Raw genomic sequence first — 27500 nt, forward strand, 5'->3', positions numbered from 1 at the left:
GTTATTAAACCCATTGGCTACACTACGATGCTAGGCTACGTCATCGAGTTTAGGTGTTATGTTCAACCTAACCAACATATAGGTATAGCACGCCCTAAATCCTACTAATTAAATATACATAATCATTTTGTTCACGTTTATCCTCCGATGATGTGTTAAACCAGTTGGCTACACTGGAAGACTAGGCTACGTCATTGTGTTTAGGCGTTATGCTCAACCTAACCAACATATATTTATAGCACGCCCTAGTAATTAAATATATATGATAATTTTGTTCACGTTTCTCCGCTGATGTGTTAATTAATCCCGTTGGCTACACTACGATGCTAGGCTACGTCATCGTGTTTAAGTATTATGCTCAACTTAACCAACATATAGTTATAGCACGCCATAAATCCTACTAAATATATATAATCATTTTGTTCACGTTTCTCCGCTGATGTGTTAATTAAACCCGTTGGCTACACTACGATGCTAGGCTACGTCATCGTGTTTAAGTATTATGCTCAACTTAACCAACATATAGTTATAGCACGCCCTAGTAATTAAATATATATAATCATTTTGTTCACGTTTCTCCGCTGATGTGTTAATTAAACCCGTTGGCTACACTACGATGCTAGGCTACGTCATAGTGTTATTTTTGTATTTTCCTAAACAACCTTACCTAGAAAAGGTGTCCTATACACGTTACGCCACTCTCTATTATCCATCATGCTCTTCCTGGGTATATTTCTAACACCTCCAACGCCTCAAGGTTAACTACACGCGATCTAGTAAAAGGGTTAGCCATTTAAGAGGACAGAGTGAGCCGTTCAATGCATTCAACTCACGTGGATTCCCTGTCGTCTGAGTGCGAGTCTGTTTACGTTGGCAGGAGTCTAGCACGCACCCCCGCCCCGCCGCTAGCCTATGAGCCTCTCTTCGTTTTCTTCTTCTCTCCTACCCTCTCCATGTCTCTTCACTTCTCTTCTCTTTTCTCTTCTCTTCTCTTCTCCTCTCTTTCCTTATCTTCTACTCTCTTCACTTCTCTTATCTTGTCCTATCTTCTCTTCTCTTTTCTCTCTTCTCTTTTCACGTCTCTTCACTTCTCTTTTCTGTTCATTTCACTTTATTAATTTGTATTATTTGTTCATGTTATTTCATATTTCATTATAGTTCGTTGCTTCTCTCTCTCTCTCTCTCTCTCTCTCTCTCTCTCTCTCTCTCTCTCTCTCAAACAAGCCCCGAGGAAGGTCAACAGTCACGTGTTTTCTTGGGTCCTTTTCAAGTGTTTGACCACAAGAGAGAGAGAGAGAGAGAGAGAGAGAGAGAGAGAGAGAGAGAGAGAGAGAGAGAATAGTTGTTTCATGTCGTAAATGAGAGCTGTTACGTGTGTGTGTGTGTGTGTGTGTGTGTGATGGTCAAGCGGATTTGTTTTATAGTTTTTTTTATTGTGTTGACTTTGTTGTTATTGTTGTCGCTGTAGTTATATATATATATATATATATATATATATATATATATATATATATATATATATATATATATATATATATATACTTTTTTTTTTTACATTTCAGCCTAAGGCACCGGTAGGCTTTCTTATTGGGGGTTGACTTATCATTATCATCATCATCATCATCATCACACCTTGGTAAAATGAGACGTTAGAAGCGCAAAGTGAACAGGGGAATGAAAGGTGTCAAGGGAAGTAAGTGTTCATTAACCTACCATTTATATGCCTCGTGAGTGTTTGCTCGCCGCGAGAAGTCTAATGTACAACACCCTCGGCGCGGCGGCCTGATAGCGAGTGTCTGTAGGAGCTCTTGATGTGGTGTTGACACTGTGCTTGTCTTATTACGGAGAAGGAAAGGGAGGGAAAGGGAGAGAAAGAGAGAGAGGGTGGAAGAGAGAGAGAGAGAGAGAGAGAGAGAGAGAGAGAGAGAGAGAGAGAGAGAGAGAGAGAGAGAGAGAGAGAATGTTGGATAACCTGAGTATATGCACATATGTATAAGATTCCCTAGTGACAGAACACACACACACACACACACACACACTCACAGGAGTGTCCATTTTAACCAAACGTTTATATGCTAATAGAAGAATGTGATAAACAGGAGAGAGAGAGAGAGAGAGAGAGAGAGAGAGAGAGAGAGAGAGAGAGAGAGAGAGAAGCCATTGTGCACTGATTTATAAAGCTATATATACGTCTTGTAACTAGTATTCTCATCCATGCCTTAGGCCTATATACACTTAACATTAAATATCTTATACCATTAATACTCCATTATACGTATACTTCAATGTTAACTATATTAACAATGTTAACAATGTTAAATGTGTGTGTGTGTGTGTGTGTGTGTGTGTGTGTGTGTGTGTGTGTGTGTGTGTGTGTGTATGTTATTTCCTCTGTTCCTTTCACAAATTCGTTTCTCTCATTTTCTCCGTTTTTTTTCTCCTTTCCTGTTTCATTGCATTCCCTTCTTCACTAAATTATGTTCATTCTCTTCCGTCCCCCTTGTCCTTCCTCCTCTTCCTCCTTTTCCTCCCCCTCCTCTTTCCCTCCTCTTCCTCTCCCTCCCCTTATCCTCCTCCTCCCCCTCTCCCTCTCTCTCTCTAATGACCCGTGAGTCCCAAGTGAACGGTTGACTCACTTTTATACGCAAAGCTAATTTTACGCCTCGTATGTCGCCTGCTGATTACGTACTGCTCTGTGTGTGTGTCTGTGTGTGTGTGTGTGTGTGTGTGTGTGTGTGTGTGTGTGTGTTCGCGTCCCGCCCGCCGCCACATATGGGATTTTTCAGTCACCGCCGAGTGGCCCTGAGTGCTGCCCTGAAGACCACCTATCAACCCGGACTATAGATTTTCTCTCTAAAAGGAGGGTCAAAGAGGAGCTCCGAGAGGTAGCGTGAGCCAAGCAAGATTTCGCCACTATAAACACTTGCCTGCGCCATAACGGACTGGAGTAGACCATCACGCCCCATCAAGAAAGCCACCGGTGTCATACGCAGAACGCAATTAAATAAATAAATTAAAAGCCATGACAAGTTTCACCCATCAAGACATCTTAATATACTTGTTTCTCAGAATGTGTCTCCCTCAGCATACACGCCCACACCTGTCACCTTCACCTGTCACACACACACCTGTCACCCACACATGTCTCCCTCACCACACATACCCACACCTGTCACCTACACCTGTCACACACACACACATACACACACACACACACACCTGTCACAGCGGCCGCGCGTAAAAAGGTGAAAATCAAAATTAATAAATAAATGTTGACAAGATATCAATTAGGAATGAAGGAGAACTAATGAAACGAAGAGAGAGAGAGAGAGAGAGAGAGAGAGAGAGAGAGAGAGAGAGAGAGAGAGAGAGAGAGAGAGACGTAACTATGCATGGAAGATTGTAAACACACACACACACACACACACACACACACACACACACACACACACACACACACACACACACACACACACACACAGCGCCATACCTCCCCCCCTCTCTCTCTCTCTCTCTCTCCCTTTCCTCTGTTCCCTTAATTCCCTCCCATTCTGCGTCAAACAAGGGCCACAAAACCATTAGTAGCTGTTAATCGCCGTTTCTTTGTTGGTTTCCCTCGTTGACTTTCTTTCCCCCTCAGATTACTGCACGAATCACGACTCACGGAATAAAGAGTGGGAAAAACGTGTAGGGACCAGGAGACAGACTAATAAAAATAATAAGCGAAAAATATAAAACAACAACAGAATGAAGAGGAGGAGGAGGAAGAAAAGGATGAGAAGGAGGAGGTGGAGCTCGTATGCACTAAAGATATATGGGTCAATGAATTAAAAACTTGCCATAGAGATTAATAAAAGGGAATATATTAAACAACAGGGGCAGGAGGAGGAAGAGGAGGAAGAGGTCGTATGCAGCACAATATATGGATCAAAGAATAAATTAGGTATTGTATAGATTCATAAAACTAATAAGAGGGAAAATATGAAACAACAACAGCAGGAAGAGGAGGAGGAGGAAGAGGAGAAGGAGGAGGAAGAGGAGGAGGTCGTATATAGTTAAATTAAATGGATCAATGAATAAATAAGGTGTTTTGTAGGTTAATAAAACTAATAAGAGGGAAAATACGAAACAGAAGCAGGAACAAGAGGAGGAGGAGGAGGGGGGAGGAGGAGGAGGAGAAGTGATGTAAGTTCTAAGCTAATTGTTTTAACTTAATATATAGTTTTACAGGAGGGGAAGGAAAAGGAAGGGAAGCAAAGTGAAGAGAAAAGAAGGGAAGAAAAGAAGTCAAAGGAGAAGGGAAGGAAAGAAATGAAGGGGAGAGAAGGGAGAAGAAGGAAAGAAAAGGAATGAAGGGAAAAGGAAGGGAGGGAAAAGGCAGGGAAAAGAAGGGAAGACAAGGAGTGAAGGGAGAAGGGAAGGAAGGAAAGGAAGGGAAAAGAAGGGAAGAAAAGGAATGAAAGGAAAAGAAAGGGAAGGAAAAGGAAGGGAAAATAAGGGAAGGAAAGGAATGAAGGGAAAAGGAAGGGAAGGAAAAGGAAGGGAAAATAAGGGAAGGAAAGGAGTGAAAGGAAAAGGAAGGGAAGGAAAAGGAAGGGAAAATAAGGGAAGAAAAGGAATGAAGGGAAAAAAAGGGAAGGAAAAGGAAGGGAAAATAAGGGAAGGAAAGGAATGAAGGGAAAAGGAAGGGAAGGAAAAGGAAGGGAAAATAAGGGAAGGAAAGGAGTGAAGGAAAAGAAAGAACTGGAAATTATAAAAAAAACGAAGGGAAAGGAAAGTAAGCTTGGGCATGAAGTAAAAAAAAAATACAGGAAAAACGGGAAATATGAAATGGTGAAGGGAGAGAAAGGGAAGGAAAGAGAGAAGGAAAGAACGGGAAACACAAAGGGGTGACGAGAAAGAAAGGGAAAAAATAAGGGAAATAAAAAAGAAGGAGAAATACGGAAAATATACCGTGAAAAAACAGATTACTCGTGAACCTTTCCTGTCCACGGTAAGCCTAGGGCACACAAATATAAGGGGTTCCCCAGCCTCCTATATTATCTAGCGTTAAGAAGAACGGCCCGACCAATATTCCGCCGCGGCCGATCACGCGATGAACGAGAAAAGAACGTGGCGTGGTGATAGTAGTAGTAGTAGTAGTAGTAGTAGTAGTAGTAGTAGTAGTAGCAGTAGTAGTAGTAGTAGTAGTAATAGTAGTAGTAGTAGTGGTGGTGGTTACAGCAGAAAACGTATAAATTACAATAGGTCGGGGTGGTGGTGATGGTGGTGGTGGTAGTGGTGGTGGTGGTAGTGATGGTGGTGGTAATCGGGGTGGTGGTGGTGGTGGTGGTGGAGGTGTGTTATGAAATCTCGCCTCACTCATATTTTCTACTTAATAACGGAAAGCTCGAAGCGATATTAATGGACACGACGGATTAACGAACTAGACGGAGGAGGGAGATGAAAGAGCAGGAGGAGGAGGAAGAGGAGGAGGAGGAGGGCATGGAGGAGGAGGAGCAGGAGGAGGAAATTAAGAACGACAGGTAAGACATACGTGTAAATAAATAAACAAAGAAGAGAGAAGAAAAAGAAAAGAGGAGAAGGAGGAGGAGGAGGTAAGAAGAACCAGTGAAGAAAATAAAAATAAAAACGAAAATAATAAAAAGAAAAAAAACATATTTGACATTATTTGACAAGGCTCTCGTGGGAGTTTTCGGCATTTCCAGCGGTAGTTGAATGACCCTGGTGGTAGTTTGACCCTTCCTCTGTACCATGAACCCAAAAGACCACTCATTAAAACCCGACTGATCTCCCTCTTGGCCTTTGGAAATAGTTAACATGAGAGGCGGAAGCGTATACCGACCAGTCTGTCACGGTTGAAACTTTACCTAGACAGAGAGGAGTAAAATTCTACGGACATAGCCAGATAGGTTTTCTTTATGCCATGATTCAATAAGATTCCCCACACCAGATTGCCTACCAGTTCCTTTAAAACACTGTGTCAGGAGAGGAACATTAAGCAAATTCGGAGGTATGAAATTCTACAGACACCGCCAGCCACGTTTAATTAGTCGAATCCATATCTCTCTTTCTCTCTTTATCTCTGTCTCTCGCTCTCTGTCTATCTCTGTCTCTCTCCAGCCACACCATGAGGTATCAGTAAGGTAACGACTCACCCTTTGCAAACCTTCCGTCACCTCGTTAGCCCGGCAATGGGGGATTCACAAAAAAGTCATTTCATTCTAAAGAGGTTGGGATATACGCCACGCCAGGGGGTCCAGGGTCACGGTTTTCCTCCACCGTTGGGCTACTGCTGGTGGGGGGTCGCGGGAATGTTTGGAAGTCAAGGGTTACTTTCTGCCTACGATTTGACTCATCTGCCTACGACTTGACATTTCTGATTATGACTAGACTTCTCTACCTATGACTTGACTTGAGGAGAAGATCAAGACGCATCACCACAAGAAAATGACCTCTCTTTTGGTCACTCATCTCTACTTTCTCTTATAGGATCAGTGTTAGCGGGCTTTTTTCTTTTTTTTGGCCCATGAACAGCACACACACACACACACACACACACACACACACACACAAACAGCTTTAAATATATCACCCATCACGGTCACACAGGACTCAAAAGCTCACTGTGAAATCTGTGCGTGTGTGTGTGTGTGTGTGTGTGTGTGTGTGTGTTTGCTTATTAACCTTCGTCATTAGAGTTTATTGAACCTTTGTCTGCTCTCGCTTCCATTTGCAAGTATTATCTTAAGTAAATAAAAAGAGGAGGAGGAGGAGGAGGAGGGAAAGGGGGAGAGGATCAATTTCTCTAAAAGCTCGAATGACAATCACCTTATTACTCTCTCTCTCTCTCTCTCTCTCTCTCTCTCTCTCTCCAAGCATGACCTGTTTTTAAAGAAAGACTGAAGGGAAGATTAAACATATATATTAATGTGTGTGTGTGTGTGTGTGTGTGTGTGTGTGTGTGTGTGTGTGTGTGTGTGTAATAATATACGGTTTATTCAGGTATACGGCAGCCGTCTGGCTGAAAATTTACGTTTTAAAAATACATTTAAATAAATTTCGCTAACGAGAACAAGTACAAAAAGAGAAGGGGGATGGGAAAGATGCTTCCTCCTCTTATATCAGTCATTTCTAAAGGCCAAAAATGAAGTTAAACGCGTCTCCAAGTAAGTTGACCTTACGAAAGCTGAACCAAACAGCCGATAGGCACACACACACACACACACACACACACACACACATTCAAATATATGTTGCCTCTCTTTCTATCTTCTATCGATATTTTCATGCTGACTGCTCTTCTGAACTTGCTAACTGCATGCCTCCCCCCCTCCCGCGACCCCGCTGCACACGACTTTCTTCTCATGCTCATCCCTATACTGTCCAAACCCCTTATGCAAGAGTTAACCAGCATCTTCACTCTTTCATCCCTCACGCTGGTAAACTCTGGAACAATCTTCCTTCATCTGTATTTCCTCCTGCCTACGACTTGAACTCTTTCAAGAGGATGGTATCAGGACACCTCTCCTCCCGAAATTGACCTTTCTTTCGGCCACCTCTTTTGATTATTTTTTGGGGAGCAGCGAGTAGCGGGCTTTTTTTTTATTGTTGTTTCCTTTTTTGTGCCCTTGAGCTGTCTCTGTTGTAAAAAAAAAAAAAAAAAAAAAAAAAGGCCTTCCCGCTACACCCAAGTCACCGCCTCGCCCGGGCCTTACCGCTACACGTGCGAATTAGGGACATGACCTTACCAACATCTCACCCACACCCGTGGGCGGGACACAGCCCCGACTGTCACCCACACGCCTGGGCGGGACACAGCCCCGACTCTCACCCCCCACACCGGTGGGCGGGACACAGCCCCGACTCTCAGCCCCCCCACACCCGTGGGCGGGACACAGCCCCGACTCTCCCCCCCACACCCGTGGGCGGGACACAGCCACGATTTTCACCCACACCCTTGGGCGGGTGACCCCGACTGTTAGCCACACGCCTGGTGGCGGGACACAGTCACCATATTAACTTGTGCTCACTCTATCCCTACTCACCCTGCCATAGGCGTCCTTCTCTCCTCTTTTGTCCTCTCCGTCCGTCCACTCATCAACACAACAAACAATTCTCCCGCGCTTAACTGTTGTCCCTTGATCCTGTTCCTCGGGTGGAAAAGTTACGGTGTCTGTTGGCAGCGGTGAGGCTGTGGCGAGGAGGTCTGTAAATGTGTCTGTGGCAAGGCTGTGTGGCTGTTGGCAAGGTCTGTGTGGGCTGTTGAGGTGTCTGTGTCTATGGCAAGGCTGTGTGGCTGTTGGCAAGGTCTGTATGGGCTGTTTAAATGTCTGTGGCAGGGGCGAGGCTGTAAGGCTGTGGCAGGGGCGAGGCTGTAAGGCTGTGGCAGGGGCGAGGCTGTAAGGCTGTGGCAGGCCGCAGGGAGGTCTGTATGGTCTGGAGCTGTGTCTGTTAGCGAGGATTGTGATTTTCCTTTGCCAGTAATGTCAACACTCACACTAGTTGACATTTTGGGGGATTGTGAGCGATTGTGTGTGTCAAGGATTGTGGAGCTGAATAGTTGGACGTGATTGTGTGTGAATAAGAACTTGCTGGGCGGTCTAGAAAGGAGAAAAAAAAAGCCTCAGAATATCAGTGAATTTTAAAAGGATGTGAAATTATCAGAGGGGGTGGCAACATCTTATATCTGTTGACATTTTTAAAGATTGTGAGTGATTGTGTGTACCTAGGATTGTGGATTTTGGTGTGTGTTGAGTTGAATGATTGATACTGATTGTGTTGAAATTAGAACTTGCTGCAATGTCTAGAAATGAGTAGAAAAAAAATAGTTTCTTGGGATTGTGAAGCAAAAATATTGAAAAACAGTCAACATTTTGGGGGATTGTGAGTGACTTAGGGCATTCAGGAGTGTAATTTTTGACATGTGATGAGTTGAATGATTGTTCTTGATTGTGTTAAAATTAAAACTTGCTGCAGAACTTAGAAAGGAGTAAAAAGAGTAGAAATCTGGAGATCATAGTGTGAAAATATTTCAAAAGTATTAATTTCCACACCTTCTTTGATCTTTACTTTTCATCCTGTGGTTCTGTGGTTCTCCGCACTCTTTCAGGGGTCGTCAGGTCAGGGCCAGGTCATATGCCAATACCAACGTTGCCGTTAACTTGACTAATGTTAGATTTCCTTCCAGGCCGAGGCAGCGAGGGAGGGAAGGAAGAAAACAAGAACGATGGAAAGAAGAGAGGGAAAAACATGCCTGTTATACTGCGGCAGCGTCTCTGTGGCTGTTTAGTTGTAAGGAAAATAAGTGTGTTTCTCTGGGCCAGTTTCACGGTTCACACGAAGGCATTGTACGCACCCAAACCAAACCATATTCACTACAATGATCCATTTTTTCCTCTTAATACCAGATACTAAAGAGACTTCGTAGGGCGTGGCCTGCTAAAATTTCATCCTTTTCATATCAATCCCGAGCACAATACTATGAGGAACGTTCGAGTTATTGTAAGCACCCAAACTAAACCAAATTCTCCACAATAATCTGTTTTTTCCTCTTATTACCAGACACTAAAGAGACTTCCTAGGGTGTGGCTTGCTAAAATTTCATCCACTTTGTATCGTGACCCGAAATTGAGCTCTCTTTTGACCTGCTTTTTTTTTTTTTTTTTTTTTTTTTTTGAGAAGCGCTTGACAGACTTTTTTGTTGCCTCTGTTTTAGTGCCCTAGAGCTGTCTACCTCGCTGTAAAAAAATAAATAAATGAGTAAATTCTTAGCGCAATACAAGGAAGTTTCGTAGTAGTATTTTGTCTGGTTCAGGAGCTTACGAACTCATTTATCACCATTTCATTTATCATTTATTTATTATTTAATTTATCATCATCATTTATCATCACTGTCATGGTCACTTTCGTGGTTCTCGTCGTGTAAGTCGCCGTGCTGTTGACGTGTTAATTCCTGTGTAAATTGCTGTGTGTGAATTCCTTTGTAAATATCTGTCTGTGTGAATTCCTGTGCAAATTGCTGTGTGTGGTGTAGGGTGTATGTGTATGTGTTGGTGTGTGCGTCAGACTGTGTAATTTCATTTGTCCATAAACGAAGCAGGACTTTTGACAGATGTGGCACCTGTGCATTTCTAGTCTGTGAATACATGAACTGTTGAAATAGATACCCAAGCTGATTTTTCAATGATATATTTGAATGTTTATGTATACAAAAAAAAAAACCTCAGTCTTTATAAATCCCAAACATTCTGATCTGCATGGATAATACACCATACAAGCACAAGAAAAAACAAGCTTGTATCAAACAGTGTAGTCAGGTCTTACTCGAGCGATCTATTGCTTCTCAAATGCCTATAATTCATCTCATTTCACTGATTTCAGGTACATTAACCCGTCCACTGTGATTGGCACGGATTTCGACTTCACTGGTAGCCTGGTAACTCATACTCCCAGGTCCTTCTCTTCCACTGTGGTGGCTAGTGGAGTGTTTCCCATGTGGTATTGGTATGCTGGATATCCCCTCCCAAGGTGCATGACTTTACATTTTTCTTCATTGAATTATAGCAGCCAGCTTTTGTTCCATTCCTGTAGCTTGGTGAGGTCTCCTTGTAGCAAATCCCCAGTCAAGGGGTTAAAAGACATATGGTTATGCAAGTGCAAATAAAGGGTATTTTAAAAGTTTACTGCATGTAAATAACGATTAATATTGGAAATAACATGAGATAGTAACTAATAACTATTGAATGTGATGCTACTGTAGGTTACTTCAAATATTACCCATGTTTGCAATAAGTTATCAAAATTCCTTAAGTATAGGCACTTGGAGAGCCAGATATCAATTTATATATCTGCACTGATATGAATTACAGGTACAGTATTTGGAATACTATAATTCGTTCGAGTATGATTTGACTATACTGTTTGATACAAGACTGTCTTTCGTGTGCTTGCATGGTATAGTATTAATGCAAATCAGTACAGTTGCAGTTTATATAAGAGGGCTTGAGGTTTCTTTATACACACAAGCATTCAAATATGTCACTGAAAATATAAAAAAGTTGATCTTCATGTGATAAACTATTAAGGGGGTACAGGACACCTGAGGTCATCTAACTAAACTATCTGGGGTAGTGCGATGAAACTTTGCAGGTAAGTAGGCATTTATGTTGCCTACATTTTGTACGAGCCAGAACAATGTAGTATGTATACTTATATGTATACTTATACATATACATGTGCGTATACATGTAGCGACACTTAAAATTACACAGCACCATTAATACATAACCAAGCACTTTCATTTTTTAGCTGTGAATAGTCATTAGGTATGCCTAGGGCCCTATGGAAAATATTCTGAAAGTTTCCTATACAGAAAGGCATAATGGTATTTCTTTTATTATGTTCGTCGATCATTGCGTAAAATCGTGTTTTTTGTCAATTTTTCCTCTTAATACTCCTATCTCCTTTGCCCTATCAAGAAATGTCTAGTCATAGGTCCCTAGCTACTTGTACAATCAACATTCCCTGAACTTTTCACTTAAATCTGATTGATTTTAGATTTTCTGCGATTAAAAAAGACAAAATTTATCGAAAGGAGATATGATCAATTAAAAAATATAAGGATCTTTAACTCGGTCCATAAACCCGCACCAGACATTTAAAATTTGTGCTGCAAGGAAAACATTGCACGGGGATTATTTCTACATGGTATAAGAATGTTTTTATCCCAGTTTTGCAAAATGCTATATTTTGACCTCCGCCCTTCCCCAGGTGTCGCAGGTACCACATCGAGGTTTGCGAGTGGACAAATGGAATGAAACCGACTATAGTGTGTTATGGTTGACCAGGTTTCGATGGTGTGTTATGGTTGACCACATTTTGGTAGTGTTATGGTTGACCACATTTCGGTAGTGTTATGGTTGACCACATTACGGTAGTGCCTTATGGTTGTTACGTTTCGGTAGTGTGTTATGGTTGATCACGTTTCGGTAGTGTGTTATGGTTGACCATGTTTCGGTAGTGTCTTATGGTTGACCAGGTAGTGTGTTATGGTTGACCACGTTTCAGCAGTGTGCTATGGTTGACCACATTTCAGCAGTGTGTTATGGTTGTTCTGTTTCTGTAGTGTCTTATGGTTGACCACATTTCGGTAGTGTGTTATGGTTGACCACATTACGGTAGTGTCCTATGGTTGATCAGGTCAGCGTTGGTGTGTGTTTGTGGGTGTGGGTGTGTGTGTCCTAACTCAGCATCACTTACAGCAAGGTTTTCATTGTTGTGTTTTGCTCTTAGTGGATGAGGAAGAAAGTGTGAGGTATTTTTGTATGTATATAAACATTCAAATATATTTCTGAAGACATGGTCTGTATATTTATCACACGTAGCTAATGAGATCATGGACTGCAATGCGCCTCATCTCTCAAAATTCATGCGCTACTAAAAATGCTTCTCGGAACTTATGATTATTAACTGAACGAAAAAACTTCTTATACAAGATTATCAGTTAGAAAATAAAGTGGCCATTGGATTTAAATTTGGTAAAGTAAACTAGAAATCAAAGGAAGCAAATATTAACTAGAAAAGGCTTATGTGAAAAGACACTGACTCTTAATGAACTTAGAAAATTATTCAACAAAATGATCATTTAACCTGGTAGCAGTGACGGGCCAAATATGTGGCTTTACCTTATACCAGTGACGGGCCAAATTTTTGCCATGATATAAACCCCAAAAAAAACAGGTGATGCATAAACTGATCACAAATGCGTTGATATATATTATGAAATGGTTTGCGTGAGTGATGATTTTTTCTCATTATTCTCACTAAGAGGGGAGGGCCTTTAAGAAACATGTTCCCCGCAGCTACCATGTTAATCTTCTCTGTAACTTGAGGAAATAGTCGTAATGGGAGAGAGAGAGAGAGAGATTATGAGTTCAAGCATGACAAAGATATGTTTTCTCTCTTACTCTAAATATACCCAATAATAATAATAATAATGATAATAATAATAGCAGGATTAATAACATCATTCCAGGTTCATCATTCTTTTTTATTGATGAAAAATGAAAACTATATGAATGGTACACAATATATGTCTGTATGCATGTATAGATAGATAGATACATACATGGAATGGAGGTATGTATGTATATGTATAAATAGATAGAGAGAAGAAGAAAGAAAAAGACATAATTACATACATTTGAAGTATATAATTATGTATGCAGAGAGAGAGAGAGAGAGAGAGAGAGAGAGTATGTATATATGTATGTATGTATTTAAGTACAGAAAAAGAAATATAAAAATAAATTCCTCATAACTGAATGTATATATGTATGTATGAGTGTGTATACATATCACAAGCAAATAACACACCCACCAGATATCATACATAGTGGACTCCAATGCCTGTTTTGACTAAGTAATACAGCCACATCAATGAATACAGCAAACAACCTTATGGCACAATATACAGATATACTTAAATATACATAGACACCACAGCGTCACGTATATGGAAGAATGCATACTGATAATGATGATAAAAGAAGTAATAATGATAATACTTGGGAATACTAGCATGGAAGCACCTAACAATGTGTGTGTGTGTGCGTGTGTGTGTGTTTGAGTTTATAAAGGTAGGAAGGTATGTGGTGTGTGTGTGTGTGTGTGTGTGTGTGTGTGTGTGTGTTTAGAAAGGTAGGAAGGCATGTGTGTGTGTATGTATGTATGTATGTGGTGTGTGTGTGTGTGTGTGTGTGTGTGAGTTTAGAAAGGTAGGAAGGTATGTGTGTGTATGTATGTATGTATGTCTGTAGTGTGTGTGTGTGTGTGTGTGTGTATGGAAAAATGCACATCTATTTAAAATACAAACATGAAAATGGCATTGGAAGATTTATATAATACTCTGAAGTTGTTTTGTTATTATTATTAATATTATTAGTAGTAGTATTGTTATTATTATTATTATTATCTCTTTTGCAGTACTTAACAACATTCAGAAATCACATTGGTTTACATAATTAATCAACAGTATATTGGCAATCATTGTGTTCGTGTGTGTGTGTGTGTGTGTGTGGAGGAGCCAGTCATGTATACAAACTTCTTGTACATATATAGAAATACTTACATGACTGATTGGAGCACAACTTTGAATATATATGTGTGTGTGTGTGTGTGTGTGTGTGTGTGTGTAATTCAACTCTTGGTCTGCTGCGGGTCTCTCTGGAGACAGCCAGCCGTTCCCCTATGGAAGAGCACAGAGCTCATAGTACCGATCTTTGGGTAGGACTGAGACCACTCACACACAACACACCACAACAACGAGGTCACAACTCCTTGCCTTACGTCGCGTACCTACTCACTGCTAGGTGAACAGGAGCTACACGTGAAAGAAGAAAAACCTAACTTAGCTTCACCCGGCCAGGGAATCGAACCCCGGTCCTTCTGGTTGTGAGGCAGACACTATCCACTGAGCTACCGGGCCGTGTGTGTGTGTGTGTGTGTGTGTGTGTGTGTGTGTGTGTGTGTTATGACTTATTATAACATATCACAATCAGAGACTAAATGCACAACCAAATAATTTCCTAAGCCATTGCCTAAGCCATTGCCTAAGCCATTTCCCTTACAAAACCCAAATCATTCTCATTCATTCATTTAGTTTTTCATTTAATTCTTTTTTTCTATGAGAGACATTAATGACAGTTTTCTAGCCATCTCCTCAAGAACATTTTATAACTTTATCATCATTCATTCTTCATTCATTCACTTTTGTTCTTATGGTTAGATGTTGAATGGCACTCTTAACACTCTCTCTATCAAGTCCGTCTTCACTTGAGGGGCCTCGAAGATGGGCCCAGTCCATTAGTGGCACAGGCGAATTTTATTTTTAGTGGCTTCCGTGGTGTTGGACCCTTGCTTGGCCCATGCTGCCCCCCAGTGCTCTCCTTGAATGAAGTCGCTTAAGTTAGGGTTGACTGAAGATCTGGGCAGCATGTCCGTTATCTTCTGCCTCTTGGTGATTGAAAATTGTCACCATCTAAGTTCTCGGGCTCACCACACCAGCACGCTGGCCTCTAAGCCACAGTCTCTTCCCTTCCTGTTCTGCATACTGCTTAGAATTATTGTTCTTGAGCTGAATACTGTTTAGAATCACACCTCCTGTACCCAGTCTAACCTCGGGGATCACAATACGTATGTACTTTAGAACCACACACAGCACTTCTACCCTATACTGTATCCACTCTAGCCTCAAGGACCACAAGACGTATGTGCTTTAGAACCACACACAGTACTTCTACCCTACAGTGTATCCACTCTAGCCTCAAGGACCACAAGACGTATGTATACTTTAGAACCACACACAGCACTTCTACCCTATACTGTATCCACTTTAGCCTCAAGGACCACAAGATGTACGTACTTTAGAACCACACACAGCACTTCTTCCCTACACTGTATCCACTCTAGCCTCAAGGACCACAAGACGTATGTACTTTAGAACCACACACAGCACTTCTTCCCTACACTGTATCCACTCTAGCCTCAAGGACCACAAGACGTATGTACTTTAGAACCACACACAGTACTTCTTCCCTACACTGTATCCACTCTAGCCTCAAGGACCACAAGACGTATGTACTTTAGAACCACACACAGTACTTCTTCCCTACACTATATCCACTCTAACCTCAAGGACCACAAGACGTATGTACTTTAGAACCACACACAGTACTTCTTCCCTACACTATATCCACTCTAACCTCAAGGATCACATGGCGTACTCACTTTATACCCACACACATTACAGTAATACTTCAACCTTCTTAGACTCACACATGCATATCCACTCTAGTCCAGTCCAGTCCAGTAGAAGGCGTGGGATTGCCTTTGTAACGGCTCCCACTTATGACTTATTCTTGATTGTTGATTGGCGTTGTTGTGTCTTTTGGTTTTGTTCAGTTTTCTTTTTTCTTCTGTACCATATTCTAGCCTTTTCGTCCCCAAGGTGTATCCACTTCCAACAGTTCCTCTCTACGCTGTATCCACTTTGCCCTTGAGGACCACACGGCGTACTCACTTTAGAACCACACACGTTACAGCAACACTTGAGCTTTATTAAACTTTCTTGGCCACCCTTGCGGCTCTCCTGGCCCATGTTAGCAGGAGGGTGGCCAGCAGGAGGTTGGTGAGCAGGGACACAGTGAGCAGGCCACCGAGATATGGCACCAACCAGAAGTAGTAGAACCTGACAAAGAAAAAGATAAAAGGATAGAGAGATTTAGGATTACATAGAGATAGGATTTAACTTGGATTACATAGATTGCATGGCACTCCTTGGCCCTTCCCTACCCTCCTCCCCTTCCCTCTTCCTTTCCTCCCTTCCCTTTCCTTCCAAAACTCTTCTTAATCTTCCTTCCCTCTTCTCTTCCTCCCTTCCCTTCCCTCTCTTTCCTACACTCCTCCCTTCCCTCTCCTTCCCAAACTCTTCTCTTCCTCCCTTCCCTTCCCTCTCCTTCCCAAACCCTTCTTAACCTTCCTTCCCTCTCCTCCTCCTCCCTTCCCTTCTCTTTCCTACAGTCCTCCCTTCCCTCTCCTTCCCAATCTCTTCCTTCCTTCCTTTCCTTCCCATCCCTTCCCTTCCTTCTCTTTCCTACACTCCTCCCTCTCCCTTCCCTTCCCCTCCCTTTCCCCACATTTTCCTTTCCCTTTTCCTCCCCTAGCTCTCTCTTCCCCCTCCTCACCTCTTACTAAGCACGCCCTCTATATCAGTGCCGTGGTGTGCCTTGAGCAGTGTCAGACCGAGTTGAACCTTGGAGCCCTCAGTGTTGGCACGGGACTTGAGGCAGGCCACGTATGCCACGCCCTGCCCCTCAGAACACTCCTTGGCATGGTGCAGGTGGAACAGGGATGGGTCGGGTGCACGAATCACCTGGAAGAGTGGAACAGCTGGAATGGGAATAGCTGGGAATAGGAATGGAAACAGTCATCGGGTTGTTTCTGGACGAGGCAATCCTAAGTGGAGGAAACCAAGGTACATAGCTCATGGCTGGGGGAAGTTGATCGATCCTACTGCCCGAAGGAACTAGAAACGGACAGGGCAGATACGTGGGAGGTCACTCAGAGGGACCATCGGGATTTTTTTATTTATTTATTTATTTATTTATTTTTACAGGAAAGGAAGCAACTCAAAGGCATAAAAAAAGGTGTAGAAAAAAACTTGCTAAATGCTGCTTCTAAAAAAAAAGATAAAAGTAGAGATTGGCCAAAAGAGGGTCAGTTTTGGGGGAGAGTGTGCCTGGAGTACGGGTGGCAAGTGAGTGAAGCAACGCACCCCCAGGCGTACTGCTCCCTATCCTCACCTTGATGTGGTCCTTGGTCAAAAAAGAGAGGTCAGTTTCGGGGGAGAGTGTGTCTGGCGTTCGGGCGGCAAGTGAGTGAAGCAACACACCCCCAGGCGTACACTCCCTGTCCTCACCTTGATGTGGTCCTTGGTCAAAAACTGCTGGTAGAGCGCCTCGTCCTCCCCGCCCCAGGTCCTGATGTCCGGGTAGCCCCCAGCCCCCAGGTAGTCCCCCCGGGTGACGCAGGCCATGCCGTACCCGAACTCCCGCCAGAACCCGGTGTGCTCCCCCACGGCCAGCTGGTCCTGCACGGGGGGCACCGGCTTGTCCAGGAGCGGGTACACCAGGCTGGGGTTGTACAGCGAGAAGATGATGGGGTAGTAGACCTGGGAGAGAGAGAGAGTGAGTTAGGTTTATACATATAGATACACACACATATATATTTTATCTATATTCACACATACATACACACACACACATATATTTTATCTACATGCACACATATACACACACGCACATTCTCTGTTTCTCTCTCTCTTTCTACACACACACACACACACACACACACAATAACTGACTATGTTTCTACTCAAGAGCAATAGACAAGGTGCAAGAGAGAGAATGGTGGGCTGATTGTGTATATCTCGATTTGAAAAAAGCTTTTGACAAGGTTCCGCACAAAAGGTTAATCTGGAAACTACAGCAGTGGGGAGGAATGGGCGGAAGGGTTATCGAGTGGATGAAGGATTACTTAATGGGAAGAGAAATGAGGACAGTGAGTAGAGAGGAGAAATCAAATTGGAGGAGAGTAGAGAGTGGAGTCCCCCAAGGCTCAGTTCTGGCATCAATAATGTTCATGATATATATAAACGATATGCCAGAGGGTACAAAAAGTTATATGAGCCTTTCTGCAAATGATGCAAAGTTAATAAGAAAAGTGAGGACGGAGGAAGACTGCGAGGAGCTGCAAAAAGACCTGGACAGAGTGTATAGATGGAGCCAGTTATGGGAGATGGAATTTAATGCAAACAAGTGCCATGTTATGGAAATTGGGAAAAGTATAAAAAGATCGAGGAAAACATACAGGATGGGAGGAGAAAACTTAAAGGTGGTACATGAAGAAAAAGATTTGGGAGTAACATGCAAGACACACTATCCCAGAAAAGCATGTAAACAAGCTGTTTGGAGAAACCTACAGGATGATGCAAAATATAAGGGTATCATTTAATTTTATGGACAAGGAAATGGTGAAGAAAATAATAACAACATTGATAATACCAAAGCTTGAATATGCTGCAATTGTGTGGTCACCTCACAAAAAGAAGGATATCAGAAAGCTTGAAAGGATACAGAGAAATGCAACTAAAATGGTTCCAGAACCCTCAAATATGACGTATGAAGACAGATTGAAAGAGATGGATTTGACGACACTGGAACAAAGAAGGGAGAGAGGAGATCTGATCACGTTGTATAAGTTGGTAAATAAGTCTGACGAGGTGGATAGAGATGATCTCTTCTTAACTGCAAGAACACAGGGGCTGAGAGGACATGGAAAGAAACTTAATAAAGGAACTTAATTGTTTGCGTGGCTTGAAAAAGTATAGTTTTCCACATAGAAGTGTTAACGCAGAACAGCTTGCGAGAAGAGGTGGCGGAGGTGAGCAGTGTCCATCAAATGAAGGAAAGGCTAGATAAATGTAGGTATGGAGACGGGACTATTACGGCTTAGCTCAGGCCACCTAGACTACAAACAGGTAAATACACACACACACAGACACACACTTTCTATACCCTGTGAAAGAGAGAGAGAGATAGGAAAAAATACAATTAGCTAAACACACACACACACACACACACAGTTTCCCTCTCTCTCTCTCCCTCCTTCCCTCCTCCTCTCTCCCTCATTACCTGCCTCCCGAGCAAGGTATTGGCGCGACACCTCCTGAAGAAATCCGCCTTCATCAGAACATCCACATCACAGAAGAAGATCAGATCCCCTGGGGCAGATGTTGCCTTGAGGGCCCCCAGGTGGAGTCCCTTACCCCTGGAAAACCCCCCTGAATCCCCAGCCTCCCCCCCCAGCGGCAGTACATTCCAGCGGAAGTTCGGGAAGCTGGCAAGTCCGGCCGAGGTCAGATTCTGGACTTGATGTGTGTTGGAGTCAAAGGAGGCAATGGTCAGGGTGAGGTGAGGGTCGTGGGGCAGGATGTTGGTTGACAGGTGGTGCAGGAAGGTGGTGTACTTGTCCAGCCGGCCCTTCAGGGAGAGGACCATGTGCACCGTCTGTTTGGGAGGGAAGGGAGGGAGGGAGGGGTTAGTACCAGGTGTGAGAGTTGTATTTACAGAGAGAGAGATGGGTGAGTGGATCAATAGAAATAGAAATGGAGGAAATAAATTGAAGAGTAGAATAGAATAGAAGAGAGAGAGAGAGAGAGAGAGAGAGAGAGAGAGAGTAATAATAATGATAATAATAATAATAATAATAATAATAACAATAATAATAATAATAATAATAATAATGATAATAATAAACTTCATTTCCACTAGAAGATGGTTTTCTACACATACATTACACATTAGACATAAATGAAGAAGATATACATTGTTATCATACAGAAGTCAGCAATTTCTTTTTGAGCTTCGTTTTCAATGCAGTCAAGTTGTTGGAGTCTTTTATTTCACAAGGTAGTGAGCGTAGGCCCTAGTACAGAAAGACCTCTCGCTCCTGTGTCACTGTTTGCTCTGGGGACATATAGATTGTTCTGCTGCCGTGTTGTGGAGTTTGTTACAGTATTAACAGTTGGAAGGGAGAGGATATGGTCTGGGAGAACTTTTATTTTGTGTTTAAAAAGTGTTACCACTAAGGTGAAGGTGACGAGATCTTTTATTCTGAGCCACTGCAATTCGTTAAATAATGGTGTGACGTGATCAGACTTCCTGGCTTTCCCGTCTGCTACTTTCATTGCAAAGTTGGTGGTGCAGAATTGGTGGTCCCCCAAATGGTGATGCCGTATTTGATGGTGCTGAGTACCAGTGACTGAAGGATATGGTGATTCGTGTCTCTTTGTCGGAGTGGTCTTTGTTCCTGTTAATAAACATCAAGGTTCCCATTGCTTTCTTTATGGTTTCACTTAGGTATGTGCCTGTCGAACGTCAAGTAGGAGTCTAAATATATGCCGAGGTTTTTAGCGTGGGTGGAGAGCTGAATATGTCCGGCACATCCTATATATGGTGATATTGTTGGGTATATAGGTGTGCTAGGAGCTGAGAGAGAGAGAGAGAGAGAAGAGAGAGAGAGAGAGAGAGAGAGAGAGAGAGAGAGAGAGAGAGAGAGAGAGAGAGAGAGAGAGAGAGAGAGAGAGAGAGAGAGAGAGAGAGAGAGAGAGAGAGAGAGAGAGAGAGAGAGAGAGAGAGAGAGAGAGAGAAGGAAGACAGAAATAGAGAGATTTAGAGAGAGAGAGAGAGAGAGAGAGAGAGAGAGAGAGAGAGAGAGAGAGAGAGAGAGAGAGAGAGAGAGAGAGAGAGAGAGAGAGAGAGAGAGAGTAGACAGAAAGAGACATTTTAAGAAAGAGATAAAAAACACACACACACACACACACACACACACACATCACCCCCCCCCCCTCCCCCCCTCCCCCCTTCCCTCCCATACCCACCTGTGTGCCATCCACTTGCACTGTCCGTATGACCTGTGGGTTGTTCAGCTTCTGGAAGAGGGTGACCCGCGCTGAGGCCCCGCTGACCTCGTCCTGGTAAAGTAGGTCATGTTCCACCCCATCAGGCAGCCACCGGTACCTGGGAATGAGTGGGGAGTGAGTGGAGGGAGTGGGAGAGGGATAGAGATGGAGTGGGCGTGTATATGGAAGGCAGGAAGGGAAGGAAGTGAGTGGGAGTGTTGAGCGTGAAGGGAAGGCAGAAAAAAAGTGAGTGGGAGTGTTGAGCGTGAAGGGAAGGCAGAAAAAAATGAGTGGGGAGTGAGTGGGATGTGAGTGAGGCTTTGAGTGGAAAAAAACGGGGGAGATAGAAGATGAAGTGGAGAAGTAGAAGGAAGAGAAGAGATTGATAAGAAAGAGCAAGATGAGAGATGAAGCTGAGGAGAAAGAAGGATCAGGAGAGAGAGGAGGAGAAATAACCTAAGAGAGAGAGAGAGAGAGAGAGAGAGAGAGAGAGAGAGTGTCACTTACCTCCCACTGTGGAAGGACGAGGCGGGCAGCATGCGGTTGAGGGCGCCGATCGCAGCATCCTTGGCGTGGGAGATGAGCGCGTGCTCGTGGATGGTGATCTGCCGGCCAGCCTCTCCCTCGCCGCTCACCTGGTACAGCATCTCCTCCTGGTAGGCGCGGAAGGGGAGCCCGTCGGTCCTGGGGGGAGAGAAGGAAACATGGAAACATAGAATTGTAGGCAACAGAAAGCTTATCTGCTTTGTTATTTGTTTTGTTACAGTAGGAGGAGGAGAAGGAGAAGGAGGAGGAGGAAGAGGAGGAGAAGGAGGGAATTTGGGTGTAATGTTGCTATAAGATTATGTTAGAGAGAGAGAGAGAGAGAGAGAGAGAGAGAGAGAGAGAGAGAGAGAGAGAGTAAAGGTTAAATGATAAACAACAGATACAAAATTCCTCTTCCTCTCCCTCCTCCTCCTCCTTATCTTCTATTTCCTCTCCTCCATTTCTTCTTTCTCCTCTTCTTTCTCCCCTACTCGTTTCCTCTTCCTCCCTCCCCTCTTTCTGCTCATCTTCATCCCGCCTCCTCCTCCTCCTCCTCCTCCTCCTCTTTCTCCTAGTTGCTCATCTTCATCCTTTCTTCTTCTCCTCCTCCTCTTCCTCCTCCCTCTCGTTCTCTTCCTAACTGCTCATTATAATTCCTCCTCCTCCTTCTCCTCTTTCTTTCTCCTCCTCCTCCTCCTCTTTCTCCTTCTAGCTGCTCATCTACTTCCTTCCTTCTCCACTTTTTCCTCTTCCTCCTCCTCCTGCTCCTCCTCCCACCCCCACCCCCACTACTACTACTACTACTACTTACATCGTTTCTACGGGGTGAGGAAAGTTGAATGGAAGAGAAGGGTCTCCTCCACCTCCTCCTCCTCCTCCTCCTTCATTCTTGGAGGAGCTGGCGTGGCTGTCTGAAAAGGGGGAAGGGGTGTTAGAAATTATACATACATACATACATACATGACTTCATTTATACATACATACATTCATATACACATTCATACATAGGCCACATACATACATATATCTACAATAAATTTCTACATTGTTTATTATTCTTATTATTATTATTATTATTATTATTATTATTATTATTATTATTATTATTATTATTATTATTATTATTATTATTATTATTATTACTACTACTACTACTACTACTACTACTACTACTACTACTACTACTACTACTACTACTACTACTGCTACTACGTACTACTACTACTGCTCCTACTACTACTACTACTACAACGATCAGCCTCCCGTTGTAGGTCTCCGTGGTTGGGGTGGGGAGGGCGCAGAGAGGGAATTCTAAAGACATGACTATGGCATCCAGTACTCTGACATGGCTGGGGGGGGGAGGAGAGCACCCCTACCCCGAACACCCCCACCCCCTTTTCTTGTGGTGCCTGGAACGTCCTGAGCCTCGGAGCATCACCGCCGCCTCATCCGTCAGGTGATACTGCTGGGCTAGCGGAGTGGAGGCTGGCTCGGACGCATCGTCGTGGGGCGAGGGGGTAGGGGAGGGAACCCACGCGAGCCCGGCGTATAATCCCACTTAGATAGTTAGTTATAGTTGGTAGAAGTAGTAGTAGTAGTAGTGGCTATTGATATTGAATAATTACACACACACACACACACATACACACACACACACACACGTGTTGCTATAAATTTGATAAACATGTGATATAGATAAATATTAAATCCAGCTTTATTACGCTCTTCACAAATCAAATAATTCATGTGTGTGTGTGTGTAGTTATTATTATTATTATTATTATTATTATTATTATTATTATTATTATTATTATTATTATTATTATTATTATTATCATCATCATCATCATTCTTACCTGTCCATGGAATGACGTAGAGCAGAAAAACGAGAGACATCGCTAAGATGATATAACACGACGTCTTCCTCATTCTCTCTCTCTCTCTCTCTCTCTCTCTCTCTCTCAGACCAGATGCTGCGAAGGCGTCTCAGTCAGTTTTATCTGGGAAAAAATAGTAAAAACACATTATTATTATTATTATTATTATTATTATTATTATTATTTTTTAACGTATTATTATTATTTTTATTATTATTACTATTTCCAGGAATTGAAGGATCATCGTCATCATCATCAGCTTCGTTATCTATTTGGTAAGTTGTGATTTATACTTTTTTTTAGCTCATATTTGCAGTGTAGTAGTAGTAGTAGTAGTAGTAGTAGTAGTAGTAGTAGTAGTAGTAGTAGTAGTAGTAGTAGTAGTAGTAGTAGTAGTAGTAGTAGTAGTAGTAGTAGTAGTAGTAGTAGTAGTAGTAGTAGTAGTAGCAGTAAAAGTAGTAGTAGTAGTAGTAGTAGTAGTAGTAGTAGTAGTAGTAGTAGTAGTAGTAGTAGCAGTAAAAGTAGTAGTAGTAGTAGTAGTAGTAGTAGTAGTAGTAGTTTCAACAGTTGTATACTCTCTCTCTCTCTCTCTCTCAACAGTGACGCAAAGATAAACACATTTTGTTTTAACTTTCATAATGCCTGCTTTCTTCTCTCTCTCTCTCTCTCTCTCTCTCTTTCTCTCAACAGTGACGCAAAAGATAAACACATTTTGTTTTAACTTTCATAATGCCTGCTTTCTTCTCTCTCTCTCTCTCTCTCTCTCTCTCTCTCTCTCTCTCTCTCTCTCTCTGTCTTTTTTTTTTTTAAACAGGGCTTAGATTGTGCTAAAGTTGAAGGTTTTAAGCTTCATCTATCTATAGCTACATACAAGACACATTGAATTACTGCCTAGAAGTCCTAATCCTAATCCAGCTGTTCTCTCTCTCTCTCTCTCTCTCTCTCTCTCTCTCTCTCTCTCTCTCTCTCTCTCTCTATCTATCTATCTATCTATCTATCTATCTATCTATCTATCTATTTTACCTTCCAACTTCTTATAAAATTTTGCCCTAAATTCATATCCACTGCTCTCCATTTTTTATCCACTTGTAGCTCTATTTTTCCTCGCTCTATCTACACTAACCACATCTGCCCGACTTAATCCATTCCTCTGTTATCCCCATTTTTATCAAGGACTGTGCCTCATATCTCTCTTCCTGGCAGTGAGAGAGACTGGCAGAACACGTGGTAATAGGTTCAGGGGATCAGAGTCAGATTCACACAATCACTCGGCTCAATATACAGTTCAACAGTCTTGCCAGCCTCGTATGACAGTCATTTATAAGGTTCTAACGGTAAAAGAGAGAGAGAGAGAGAGAGATAGAGCAGTTGGTAATAGGTTCAGAGGGTTACAAATATAGAATCAACTGTCACAGAGGCCAAGAACCGATCCCCTAACAGTCAGATAAGAGTGGAACAATCTTGCCGGCCTCTTATGACAGTCACTCAGGTTCTAGCGGTAAAAGAGAGAGAGAGATAGAACACTTGGTAATAGGTTCAAAGGGCCACAGTCAGGTTCACACAGCCCCGCAGTTCAAAATAGGTTCACTAACTGATATACGGACCAGTTTAACAGTTTTGCCAGTCTCCTATGACAGTCACTCAGGTTCTAGTGGTAAGAGAGAGCTAGAACACTTGGTAATTGGTTCAAAGGCCCTTAAATACAGGTTCAACAGTCACTCACTAGATATAGAGACCACTTTAACAGTCTTGGCAGTCTTGTAGTAACAGTCAATCAGGTTCTAGCGGTAAAAGAGATTGAACACTTGGTAATAGGTTCAAGGGCCCTCATATACAGGTTCAACAGTCACTCACTAGATAGAACACTTGGTAATAGGTTCAAAGGCCCACAAATATAGGTTCAACAATCACCTACTAGAAACAGAGACCAGTTTAACAGTCTTACCAGTCTTGTCGAAAGCTTGGAGGAATAATAAATGGAATGGCCCTCAGCGGATCGCTCTTCACAGTGGGGTGAAGCAAGGGAGGTAGGGGGGGGCCGAGCTTAGCCGGTGGCCGGAGCAAGCAATTCCACCCAAAATATTACATTTCTCGCTCCCAGATCGTCGGCGGAAATGAGCTTGTCTGCCTTATTTCTTCCACATATCACATGTTTTTAGTTATTCAACTGCTGCGCAGTATATGCATTAAGGATGTATGTACAAGTTTTAATGGAAAAACACCAGCATTTCCTTGTCTTTACTCCGTAGAAGCTGAGAAGAAATGTCCCACACTCGCCTTGATCCCTCACACTTCCTCCGTATAATGTTCATTATATATTGACCCTGGTCTTACTTTTAATGTAGAAGCATGTACAGCCTTCTATGTAGAGCGTCTCAATTTTGATCAAAACTCACTACGAGAAAACAGAAAGAAGTATTGGGGCAGAAAGGAGAAAACTTACCCATACGCAAATAATAGTCTATAGTCTATTTGACTCGACGTCAACCAACCGTGTTACACAATCATGCATGTCATTGTTAGAGGTATATTAACCAGTGAATGGAGAAAATGCAACACAGGTCAGGCACCAATTACTGAGAGGGGTTGGTTACATGTTTTTAGGGAGAGAAATGGTTGTGGAGTGGTGGAGAGATAAAATACTTACGAGAGCAGAATAGATTAAAAAAAAAAAAAAAGATAACTCCTGTAAGAGAGAGAGAGAGAGAGAGAGAGAGAGAGAGAGAGAGAGAGAGAGAGAGAGAGAGAGAGAGAGAGAGAGAGAGAGAGAGAGAATGTTAATGAAGGAGAATGATAATGAGAGTTAATGAAAATGAGAATGAGAGAATGAGAATGAGATTTAATGAGAATGAGAGAATATGAATAAGAGATAATGAGAGAGAGAGAGAGAGAGAGAGAGAGAGAGAGAGAGAGAGAGAGAGAGAGAGAGAGAGAGAGAGAGAGAGAACACTTGGTAATGGGTTCAAAGGCCACAAATACAGGTTCAACAGTCACTCGCTAGAAATACAGACCAGTTTAACAGTCTTGCCAGTCTCGTAATAACAGTCACTCAGGTTCTAGCGGTAAGAGAGATAGAACACTTGGTAATGGGTTCAGAGGCCCACAAATACAGGTTCAACGGTCACTCACGAGATATACAGACCAGTTTAACAGTCATACCAGTCTCTTAATAACAGTCACTCAGGTTTTAGCGGCAAAAGAGAGAGATAGAACACTTGGTAATAGGTTCAGAGGCCCACAAATACAGGTTCAACAGTCACTCACGAGATATACAGACCAGTTTACAGTCTTGCCAGCCTCGTATGACAGTCACTAAGGATATGGCGGTAAAAGAGAGATAGAACACTTGGTAATGGGTTCAAAGGCCCACAAATACAGGTTCAACAGTCACTCACTAGAAATACAGACCAGTTTAACAGTCTTGCCAGTCTCGTATGACAGTCACTCAGGTTATAGCGGTAAAAGAGAGTGAGATAGAGCACTTGGTAATGACTTCAGAGGATTAAAGTCAAGTTCACACAGTCAACTAGGCCAGAACCGGTCGAGTAAGGGAGAAGACAAAGACGAGTCAGCCAGTCAGCCAGTCAGCCAGTGTGTGATATGGTAGGCCCCATACAGAGATAAGATAAAAGAGGGTATGGAGTCTAGCTAGGGGAAGATTATATATGGTGTGTGTGTAGGGTGTGTGTGTGTGTGTGTGTGTGTGTGAGAGAGAGGGAGAGAGAGAGAGAGTATGAGTGTGTGTGTGTGTGTGTGTGTGTGTGTGTGTGTGTGTTTACTACTTCTATTACTACTACTACTATTACTACTACTACGTCTACGTCTACTACTACTACTACTACTACTACTACTACCACCGACACCACCACTACTACTACTACTACTACTACTACGACTGCCAGCGCTGGAATATCCTCAACTCCATCCCCTTTAAAGCTGCCCTGTCGAGTGGAGTTGAAGGTGGTGGTGGCGGTGGTGGTGGTGGTGGTGGTGTTATACTACTTTATATTCTTCTTGTGACATCTCCTCCTCCTCCTCCTCCCTTCCTCCTCCTCTTTCTCCCTCCTCTCTTCTCC

General features: G+C 42.7%; 1 protein-coding gene and 2 long non-coding RNA genes across 20 annotated transcripts in view; 2 read left to right on the forward strand and 1 right to left on the reverse strand.

Annotated features, from left to right (window-relative positions):
* The first annotated feature begins 8043 nt into the window (after positions 1-8043).
* On the forward strand, positions 8044-12361 carry LOC126981978 (uncharacterized). Of its 5 annotated transcripts, XR_007734400.1 has the most exons (4): positions 8045-8207; positions 9191-9294; positions 10384-10530; positions 11773-12361. It is a non-coding gene; the product is annotated as an uncharacterized LOC126981978 (long non-coding RNA). The 5 variants fall into 5 exon arrangements; XR_007734399.1 differs by having other exon boundaries at positions 8044-8207; positions 10384-12361; XR_007734404.1 differs by having other exon boundaries at positions 8044-8188; positions 10384-12361.
* Positions 12362-12987: 626 nt separating this feature from the next.
* On the forward strand, positions 12988-14189 carry LOC126981980 (uncharacterized). Its single transcript, XR_007734406.1, has 2 exons — positions 12988-13640; positions 13702-14189. It is a non-coding gene; the product is annotated as an uncharacterized LOC126981980 (long non-coding RNA).
* Positions 14190-14882: 693 nt separating this feature from the next.
* Positions 14883-27500, reverse strand: part of LOC126981975 (chondroitin sulfate N-acetylgalactosaminyltransferase 1-like) — a 13065-nt gene continuing 447 nt past the window's right edge. The window contains exons 2-10 of one of the 14 annotated variants that reach the window (XR_007734393.1): positions 23404-23547; positions 22359-22458; positions 21530-21706; positions 21002-21140; positions 19254-19628; positions 17480-17731; positions 16746-16933; positions 15765-16249; positions 14883-15251 (exon numbers count right to left, since the gene is read on the reverse strand). Coding sequence is in view for 3 of the 14 variants with exons in the window: in XM_050833721.1 (XP_050689678.1) it covers positions 16120-16249; positions 16746-16933; positions 17480-17731; positions 19254-19628; positions 21002-21140; positions 21530-21706; positions 22359-22458; positions 23404-23476 (1434 nt within the window). In the remaining 11 variants the exon portion in view is untranslated. Of the gene's footprint in view, positions 15325-15353; positions 16250-16745; positions 16934-17363; positions 17732-19253; positions 19629-21001; positions 21141-21529; positions 21707-22358; positions 22459-23403; positions 23548-27500 lie in introns of those variants that run through there. The other 13 variants (XR_007734394.1, XR_007734389.1, XR_007734391.1 and 10 more) reach the window with 13 other exon arrangements.

This window comes from Eriocheir sinensis, chromosome 49, assembly GCF_024679095.1.
Source record: "Eriocheir sinensis breed Jianghai 21 chromosome 49, ASM2467909v1, whole genome shotgun sequence".
In the NCBI taxonomy this organism is placed as follows: Eukaryota; Metazoa; Arthropoda; class Malacostraca; order Decapoda; family Varunidae; genus Eriocheir; species Eriocheir sinensis.